Raw genomic sequence first — 10,161 nt, 5'->3', positions numbered from 1 at the left:
GAAGGGAAGGGAAGGGAAGGGAAGGGAAGGGAAGGGAAGGGAAGGGAAGGGAAGGGAAGGGAAGGGAGGCTCTTGGGGCGATAATGGGGAGACTCAAGCTGGGACCCATGGTAAAATTTGGTGCTTGGCAAATGCTGGGGGGGAAAAGGTGCTTGGAGAGACCTTGGCGCACACACAGTGGCCAGGGGGGAAGAGTGGGCCAGGCACTCCAGCAGGGCCCAGGCAGGAGGCAATGTACCTGGCCACGAGCAGGGTGGCACGGCTGCTGGTGTGGACAGCTCAGGCACCCTCTCTGCCCGCCCCCCGTGACCCTGGCATCCCTCACGGCTATGCCAGGGAAGTCCCGGCGGGTCTGGGGGAGCGGAGCCCTGCGGGAAGCCAGCTCCGGCCGAGGGCCGGTTGCCCCAGGATCAGACCTCGAGCGCGGGACGAGTGTGTTGCACCCGGGTTAGGAAAACTCCGCGTTGGGCTTCCCTGGGCCCACTTGCAACGACTTTGCAAGCAGACGGCTCCCGGGCCGGGGAGCTCGGACTCCCGTGGTCACTTCCCTCGGAGCTGGATCGCAGTAGCTCCCGGGGAGGAGACCAAGCAGGGCCGGGGTATCCCTGGCACAGAAGGCGAGAAGGGAGGGTGTTCTGGGACACGGGCACGGCCCGCCCCCAGCCGAGGAGCTCGCGGGGCCGGGCCGGGCCGACTCCGTACCGGGAGCGCCGAGCCCCGCGCCCGCCCCTTCGCACAAAGCGCAGCGCGGATCCTGAGCCCGGTTACGTGGAGGCTCGGACGTGGGCTCGGGGAGCCGCTCTCGGCTCAGCGCTGACAGGCGGGGGGAGTTTGTTTAGTGCTGAATGCGAAAGGAACGAAATCCTTTTGAAAGGGCGCTAAGTAGTTTCACGCCAAAGTGGCAGATTTGGTAAAGAATGTGAGGGGGGACAAAGCCCCGCCGCGCTCACTCGGCCGCAGTTCCCAGCGCGGCCGCAGCGCTCCGGGCCGCCTCCCCGGGAGCTGAAGCGGGCGGAGTAGCGGCACAGCCCCGCGCCCTTCGTTCCGCTGCCTCCTGGCCCCCCGGGCGGCACGGAGCAGAACCATTAAAAAAAAAAAAAGACCAAAAAAAAAAAACCCACAGAAAAGCCGTCGAGGCTTAGCAGAAGCGCAGCCTCAGCCCGCAGTTCTGCAGTTGACTTTCCAAAACGAGGAAAGCTTGCTCGGAGCCTGGCATTGTGTTCCGCAGCCTAGGAAACCCTAAGAAGCTGGTGCTTCCCCCTCCCCTCTCTTTCTCCCGACCGGTTTGTAAATATTAACAAGGTTGTGTGAGCCATTCTCTCACACAGAGTGGATTTTTTTTTTTCTTTTTTTATCCTCGGAAAAGTTCTCGGCTCCCCCCAGCCCCGCTCCCACCCCTCCCCTCCGCCGAGCACCGCACCTGCCTGCAGCCACAGGATTCAAAACCAATATTGTATTTGTCACTTCGCTGTCCCCTTTTCCTCTCCCAACAGCCCCGCTTGCCACTGAAGCGAATTGTGGATTTATGGAGGAAAATTAGCATAAATTATTACCAAATCGGTAACCGTGTGTGGTCCTGCTTGTGGGAAAGGGGCTGCCGCGAGCCCTCCGTGCGGAAAGGTGCCCGCGTGGGCTCCGTGCGGGGCTGAGCGGCTGCTGCACGAAATACATTTCCGTTGGGTTTGCACGCCGATACAACTGACTTACGCGTATTTTATACAGTTTCCCCAACACTTCCCCAGAACTGCTGGTTTGAATTAGGCTACAGAAATACGCCGATTTGTTTTGGTTTTCCGCACAATGGATTTGGCTTCGCTTTCCTCGCACCCACACTAGCCCCTTCCCCTCCTCCCCATCGCTGGCTTTCGGAGTAAAAGGCGAACGCTCCGAGTTCCGCTGAAGTCCCGCGCTGCCCGACTCCGACATTTGTTGCGCGCTCCGCACGAGGCGCAGCTCCGGGTGCCGGTGAGCGGCTCTGCGCGCCGACCCTCCGCGCCCACATCCATCGCACACATTCCTTCGCACTGGGAAAGCGGTCGTGCCGCTCCCGGCCGTACCTCATTTGCACTCGGAGCAGCAAATGACAACGGAAGCGGACTTTTCTTTAACTTTACAGCTTGCGGGCTCCCATTTGCGCCAGCGGGTTGTTTTTTTTTTTTTCTCCATCCTTCGAAAGTAAAAGGTACCGGCAACAACAAGAAGAAAAGAATTTGTCAGCCCGTGTGTTTTATTTACTCTCGTGCTACTTCTGAGCTCTCTGTTTGACACCCCGGGAGCGAACTGGGGCTGAAAGATCAGCCCGGCCCGGGATGTGGGAGCGAGGAGCTGGGAGCGGTGGGGCTCGGCGGAGCCGCGGATTTGGGACTCTCCGTTCTAAGGCAGCAGCCTCCTGCCCCGTGCCTGGGGCACGCCGGGAGGAATCTGCCCCGGCCGCACAGCGCTGCCTTCCCCCCGCGCCGCACCCCGCAGCGGGGAAGCCCCAAGCCCTCTGTGCGGGGCCGTGCGGGAGGTGTCCCTCTATGCTCGGCTTCTCGCCTTCCTAAAAACGCGATTAGTTGCCCATTATTCCCTAAACGACGTCCCGCACCGCGAGCGAGAGATCGGCCGGACTCGAGGGTGGCGAGTTGGGACGAGGGGGCCCGTCCGCAGCCCCCGGCCCGGCCCGGCCCCGCTGCAGGGCGAGGCGCTGCGGGCGGGCGCTCACACCTCCCCTGCCCTTCTTTCCCTCCCTCCCCCCGTTATTTTTGCTGAATTAAGAAGGTGACATTATTCTTTTCTTCAAGTACTTCTGTTAATATTGAAAAACGTGCGCTTGCATTTCAAGCGGCCGCGCTCAGCCTCAGCGGCCATTTCAATATTAATGAAATTGTTTAATCTCCTAAATTCATCGTGTTTAAGTTACGTTTTGGTGATTTATTGACCGACTCCGAAAATGTTGGTAATGGAGTGGATGTGCATTCACCGCAAAGCATCTCCCTCCCGGGGCTCGCAGCCCCCTCGCGCCGGCCGCGGGCTGACGGCACGCAGCGCCCCGCACCATCCCGCACCGCGGTGCCCAGGGGCTGCCCGGGGTGCCCGCACGAAGCCGAGGCGCGGAACTCCCGGGAAGAGACCGGCCTGCCCCGCTGCGCCCCGCAGCCCCGCGTGCGGCTTCGGGCCGAGCACCAACAGGTTCGCGAGCCGGGAGCGGGTGGGCCGGCTGGGGGAGGCACCTCCCCTGGCCGGGCGCGGGGAATCCCCCGCCTCCTCTGCCCCGCACGAAGCCCCCGAAGCGGGGCAGGCCCGCCCGGATTTGGCGAGGGAAAGTCCCTCGTTCCGGGCAGAAAGCCTCGCCTTCGGTTAGCCAACACCGCAAATCAGATAACAATGCAGAACAAACAGAATACCACCGCCAAGCGATTTCCATGTCAAACATCGCACCGCTCAGCAGCTCCATTTGTAAGTGTGAATTGCGGACTGAGCTTCCTGCAAAGTCCACAGAAAGGTTGGCGCGTACCTCCCCCCCCGCTACTGGGGACCATCACACCGCAATTCCGCTGGCGGAGCCTTTTCACCCCTCGCCTCGTCTTCAAATGGAAATGATTCCCATTGGCCCAAGGTGTCCATGTAAATAGGTGTAAATGAAACCAGATTATGCCTTTCTCTCCAGCCCCCTCCTCCCGCCGCCCTCCCCCTCCTCCCAAGGCGATTGTCATATGATAGCGAAGAAGTGGCACATTAATGAAGCGCCTCTACAGGGGTCTTTTCTGCTCATGTCACCACATAAAACTATCAGATGCTTGGAGGAAGGACATGGAGGCAACTACTTAGCTCAGCGAGGCTGCAGAGAAGCGGGCGAGCCGCTGCCGCAACCCAGCTGCCGCCAGCGTAAAAGGAGCTGATTCAGCCCGCGGAGGAGAAGGGAGGGCTACGCAAGAGGATTCCCCGAAGCGAGCCGGGACTACAGCGGAGCGGAGCGGCCGGGCAGGGGGCGAGAGAGGCGCCGCAGGACCGCGCTGGGGAGCAGCCCCGACTCCCGGCCGCATCCCGGATGCGGACTGTCAACTTCCAGCAACTTTAAGGTGGGCACGCTTGGGGCTGCCGGGGAGCGGGACGGGAGACGTGGGGAGAGGTGGGGACGCGAGCGGACGGGAGGGAGTCCCTTCCCTTGGCACAGGCTGGAAGGCACAGCGGCCGCCGCAGGAGCCGGGAGGGCGCGGGGCCGGAGAGGGGAGGCCGGAGCGGGGAGGCCGGAGCGGGGAGCAGGGCGCTGTGCCGGTCTCCGCCCGCCCCCGCCGGCGCCGCACGGCTCTGTGCCGACCCCCTCCGCCCGCACCGCCCCGAGGGCCGCGGTCCCCGCGCCCCGTGCCCGCTCTCCCAAGCCTCTCGGACTCACCCCTCCGCCTCCCCCCCCCCCCCCCCCCCCCCCCCCCAACCCCCCCACCCCTGTCGCTGCCCTTCCGCAGATCTCCGCGGGTCCCCAAACGAAGATGCCTCGCCCAGGCAGAAACACTTACAGCGATCAGAAGCCCCCCTACTCCTACATCTCCCTGACCGCCATGGCGATCCAGAGCTCTCCCGAGAAGATGCTGCCCCTGAGCGAGATCTACAAGTTCATCATGGACCGCTTCCCCTACTACCGGGAGAACACGCAGCGCTGGCAGAACTCTCTGCGGCACAACCTCTCCTTCAACGACTGCTTCATCAAGATCCCGCGCCGGCCCGACCAGCCGGGCAAGGGCAGCTTCTGGGCGCTGCATCCCAGCTGCGGGGACATGTTCGAGAACGGCAGCTTCCTGCGGCGCCGCAAGCGTTTCAAGGTGCTTAAGTCGGAGCACCTGGCGCCCAGCAAGCCGGCCGACGCGGCGCAGTACCTGCAGCAGCAGGCGAAGCTGCGTCTCAGCGCGCTGGCGGCCACGGGCACGCACCTGCCCCAGATGTCCACCTATAACCTCGGTGTGTCGCAGCCGTCCAGCTTCAAGCACCCCTTCGCCATAGAGAACATAATCGCCCGAGAATACAAGATGCCCGGCGGGCTCGCCTTCTCCACCATGCAGCCCGTGCCGGCCGCCTACCCGCTCCCCAACCAGCTCACCACAGTGGGCAGCTCCATCGGCACGGGCTGGCCCCACGTGTACGGCTCCGGCGTGATCGACACGGCCACCCCCATCTCCATGGCCGGCGGCGAGTACGGCGCCTACGGCGTGCCCATCAAGCCGCTGTGCCACGGCGGGCAAACTTTGCCGGCCATCCCCGTGCCCATCAAGCCAACCCCCGCCGCAGTGCCGGCCCTGCCCGCGCTGCCCGCGCCCATCCCCACCATCCTCTCGAACTCGCCGCCCTCCCTCAGTCCCACGTCCTCGCAGACGGCCACCAGCCAGAGCAGCCCGGCCACCCCCAGCGAGACTCTGACGAGCCCGGCGCCCGCGCTGCACTCGGTGGCGGTGCACTGACCCCTCGGTCCCTTCGCTCCGTCCCGCCGCACCCCCGCCCCGCTCTCCGCGGTCGGCCAAGCACATGGCGTGAGCCGCGCTCGCCGTCGCGCCCTTGCCGTTCGTTAACTTTGTTTACCCGCTCTTCGGAGGTAAAGCGGAGCGGAGCCCCCCGCCCTCCCACCCGCCGGGCGCATCGCCGCTGTGCCCCGAAGCGCTCCGGGTACCCTCGGCATGCCGGGCACCGGACGAGCCTCGCCTCTTTCCCTTCCTTTGTCTGGGGAAGGGCAGGGTGTTACCTAGGACCGACCTTTAAAACCATAAACGGTACGGAACGGCCGCAGCCTCACCGCACGGGAGCAGCGACGTTGCCAGCCTCCAAGCGGCAAACGCTCGGATTCTGGAAGCCCGGAACGCGCCCGTTCCCTTCGTGCGGTGCGGGTGCGGGTAGGCGGCTCGGGCGGCGGGGTCGGAGCTGCGCCGGGCGGGGTGCGGGGCCGCGGCGCAGCCGCCCGAGAAGAGCCGGAGCGCCGCGGGGGTGGGCGGCGGCAGCGGGCGGCCCGGGAGCAGAGAGCGGGGAGCCGGGCCCTGTGCTACGGGCCGGCAGCCGCTCCGCCCCCGCGCCCGCACTGTTTACAAAGCGCGCGTTTCCCTGTAAATAGCGGGCTTGTATCTGTACTGTACATCACATGAGGTTCCCCTCGCAGTACCTGTTGTAACGTGGATGTTGACCGTAGTTTTCCGGTGGAAGAGAAATCGAAGTTGATTTGTCTGATAACTTCTGATTCAGATGGAGGTTCGGGGTTTATTTTTTATTTTTGTAGCTATTTCATGGCTCACAAACAAACAAACAAAACCTGCCGCCAGGCGCACAGCCCTGCGCAGGCTCAGCACCAGCGGAGCGGTGCACCGGGTACGGTACGGCACGGGGGGACCCCTCCCGCTGGAGCCCGCAGGCAGACAGGGGCTGGGGAAGCTGTACATGGCTGTGAATAGGAATGGTTATAAATGTGTAAAACGCACTTTTGTTTGAAATATTTTCTAGTTTTAGGTAGTTTGCTGGAAACTGAACTGTTGTTCTGTCGTGAACGGCTTAAGTTAAGGAAAAAGAAAAAGAAAACCTCTACGAACAGCATTAGTGTCTATTGATACTGTAAAGAATTTTCTTTTTAACTCTTTTCTTCCTGTACAGAACGAGCATGGCATTTTAAATATTGGTGTTCTCATTCCCAGCATGTGTGTTTTAAGACAAAGGTAAAAAAAAAAAAAAGTGTCTACGTTAAATTATGAACCTAGTCGTCCAAATAATATTTTCTCATTAAAATATGTAAATGCAGACACAGCTTATTTGTCTTTTTGAAGAGTTTACATACGAACAAGGGATGACATTCCCATCTCTGGACGCTCTAACCCGCACTTTCTTGGGGGATCGCTGCAAATGCAGTTATATAATGCACCGGAACGTGCTGGGGAAAATCGTCCTTGTCAGTGACTTCCTGAAGGAATAACGCGGAGTGCGTTAGGTGTATCTATGTCTGCACACCTAGCTGTGTATGCACACGCACAGAGGCAGCTGTCTGCAACGCACAGCATACACACGCGCCGCACTTATGGCCGTGTCTGTGCGGGTGTGCCATCCTCACACTCGCAGTTCATTTTGCTCTGGTAAGCACAGATGTGTGAGCTTCCACAAGACAGAGAACATTAAAGAGTATTAAAACTCTTACAGGATGAATCAGTCTTTAAGTGAGAATACTGAACTGCGGCAGTTGCAGTGTTTCCTACGAAAGGGATAGCCACATCTGTTCCGAGTAAAAGTAGAATACTGAAGCCTTTCACTTGTTAATTTCCTAAAGCTCTGTAACTGCTCCAGCTACTTTCCCATCCCCGCTGACCACGCTTTGCAAAAAGCAAAGCCAAAAGCTCGCGAGCCCCAGACCCGCCCGTGTCAGCGCGGTGCCGCCGCCGCCCCGCAGCCTCAGGCCGGGCGGGGTTCAGCGGCCGCGGTGAGCGCCGGGTCCGGCACCTTCCGGCGGGGCTCGCCACTCCCTACAGGGATTTTGCAAGGAATCTGCAGCTGTTGAAAATGTCCTAAGTAATATGGCGAAATTAGGCAATAGGTGTCTCGGGGAAGGGCCGGGTCGTGCCAAGAACGCAGGTACACACAACTGAGTACTTAGACGCTTATTAGAAAGCAAACGACACGGTATTCTAATGAGCCGCCGGGATCCTTTGACTCCCCGTCCCCGATCTTACCGAGGTGTATCCCTGCCCGTGGTCACTGCCCGAATTTCTGCACCATAAACAGTGGAAGAGACGTTCCCCAGTACCTACAGCAAGGTACTGCCGAACTTTTAAGATTAATGTAAAGGGCAATTAATCCTGTTGCGACTTTTTTTTTTTTTTTTCCAAGAGAACGGATCCCACACACAGAAAAAGGTGGAAAATACATGAATCATTGGGCTGATTAAAATGCATGAAGCCGCTAAAGCTTGTCAGATGGGGGACAACTGAACTCATTCATCAAGTGCAGCCCACGATTATATCAACACGATCAGCTAAAGAAAGCATTCAAAACTTATCACCAGATCAATGGACACAGAACTCGACAAACTTTTCCTAAACAAGCGCTGACCCACATTTTTAAACGACGAAGACTCTCCTTTTTTTTTTTTTTTTCATTTTATGACCTGGCACTCAGAACAAATCCTCAGAGATCCTCAAAGACGAAATCCGCGCCGAGCTCAGAAGACGAGGACGCACTTTCAGGGCCCTTTTTAACCCACACGCTGAGCGGGCAGAGCCGCGCAGCCCCGGGCGGAGGGTGCCGCCGCCCAGCCCCGCCGCCCGGCGCTGCCCGGAGGCAGGTCGCAAACAAACACGCCGCTCGGTGCGTCGCTTGAATTTACTGCTTTGACTTGGTAAATCTCCCTAATGGCTCAAGTCCAATGTCAATAAACACAGATCTGAAGCACGGCGGTGAGAGACAACGGCGGGGAGGGAAGGGGCGAAGGGGGTGCGAATAATCAGCTCCGACCGAGCTCAGCAGCGTGCTTGGAGACCTCGGTAGGGTCGCGGGGGGAGAGAAGGTTATCTAATTCTTTTTTGGTTTATTTGCCGGTGAGACCTACCAGCTAAGCGTTCTTGCTGCAAAGACCGCTCACCCCAGGCAGAAGGCTCTCTTGCGTCAGAGAGCTGCCCGGGTGCACGAGGGAAGCGGCAGCGCCGGCCGCGTTCGGCGGCTCGGGCTTTTGCTGCGAGTCAGTGCACGGTATGTGAACCCTTTCTCGTCGGGACGCTCCTTTTTTCCTTTTTCCCTCCCCCCCCGCCGTGTGACGGGACACCGCCCGCAGCACTGCGTGCTCTACTGAAGCGAGCCCGCGGGCAGCGGCTCTCGCTCGCCCCTTCGCTGCCCCTCGGCGCGGCTCTCGGGGCCGGGCTGGGCCGGGCCAGGTGCGGGGTCCCGGTGCGCCCCGGCCTCGCCGCGCTCCTTGGGAAGCGGCACCGACAGCGGCGCTTCGGCGGCCGCAGTGCCGACCGGTCTGCGGATCTTAATATAAATGTCACTCTGTAGGTTTTTGTTTTTGGTTTTGTTTTTATTAACAAAAAGAAACCGAGGCTCTGAAGCCTCGGAGGGGCTTTATTTGTTTCTTTTAAACTAACAACAAATTATCTAATTAATATGTTTCAATTACAGCATGAAAAAGGGAGGCTTTGGACCGCCTGCAGTGGGCTTACAATAGCCCCAGAGCCCACTATAAGAATTTACAATAACTTCACATCTGTTTCTTTATTTCCCGCTTTTCGAGTCTAAAACTCCTCTCGAAATCACTCCAAACCGTGGCCCGAGTTATGAAATATGGTCTCTCTGCCGAGAAAAAAAACGGTGGAAAGAAAAAAAGGACAAAACTTTGCAGATCGAGGCTTCATTTGCAAGCAAGAAAGTGAAAGCCCCATTGAAGAGCATTAAACAAATATATTAGAATTCTGTCACTTTATGCAATTGAGTAGATCAAATAAAGGGTCCCAGGCCACTTCATTCACTCTCATTCACTTGAATAGAAAATGCAAAGAATAGCAAACCTAGACTGGGCCACCGATGTAGATTTAGCCCTTTTTTTCTAAGAGACAAAAAGGCTGAATTTTCACAAACACATTGCTGACTCGGGGACTAGGAAACCAGCTCTGAAACTCCTTTGGAATTTAAATTCATTTTATCTTCCTCTCTCTTTCTGGGTCCGTTTGCGCTAGGGCGCGGGCTGCGCCAGCACCCTTGTTTGCAAGGAATACAATATCGTACAACAAGACCCGCGGCTTCCACATTTATCCTGCCGAGCCCCGGCGCGGTTCGGAAGATAACGTTTTTATTTAGAAGAGTGAGAGAAAAAGCAAAAACGGCCGCCCGCAGCTCACGCTGCCCGGAGGATCGCAGCCCCTCCGTGGGAAGCGCGGGCAAAGGCCCCCGGCTGCCCCCGCGCTCGCTGCGCTTCGGAGTGCCGTGCCGGGCCGGGCCTCTCCGCTCCGGGCTGCTAGGGGAGACCCCGAAGCAGCGCCCCGGCCCTCTGCAGCGAGAAGGGCGAGGGCTGCGGCGTGCGGCACAGCAGCGGGCAGAGCGACGCGGCCCCGGGGCGGCACCGTCCCGGTACAGCTCCCCGCCTGCCCGCCGCACCGCAGCCGAGCCCAGCGGCACCCGCCCCGGCCATTGCCCGCCGCCCCCAGCCGCTCCCAAGGGCAGCTCGTGCCCCTCCTG

General features: G+C 59.5%; 1 protein-coding gene across 1 annotated transcript; it reads left to right on the top strand.

Annotated features, from left to right (window-relative positions):
- Positions 3,209 to 5,900, top strand: FOXB1 (forkhead box B1). Its single transcript, XM_021407621.1, has 2 exons — positions 3,209 to 4,061; positions 4,446 to 5,900. The coding sequence occupies exon 2, from the start codon at positions 4,470 to 4,472 to the stop codon at positions 5,430 to 5,432; it is 963 nt and encodes a 320-aa protein (XP_021263296.1). The 5' UTR covers positions 3,209 to 4,061; positions 4,446 to 4,469; the 3' UTR covers positions 5,433 to 5,900.

Source organism: Numida meleagris, chromosome 9 (genome assembly GCF_002078875.1).
Source record: "Numida meleagris isolate 19003 breed g44 Domestic line chromosome 9, NumMel1.0, whole genome shotgun sequence".
Lineage (NCBI taxonomy): Eukaryota > Metazoa > Chordata > Aves > Galliformes > Numididae > Numida > Numida meleagris.
The sequence above is the reverse complement of the archived record's forward strand: the minus strand, read 5'-3'. Positions and strand labels throughout refer to the sequence as shown.

Excerpts from the sequence above, each read along its gene's own strand:
- FOXB1 (XM_021407621.1), top strand. The coding sequence starts at position 4,470 with ATGCCTCGCCCAGGCAGAAACACTTACAGCGATCAGAAGCCCCCCTAC.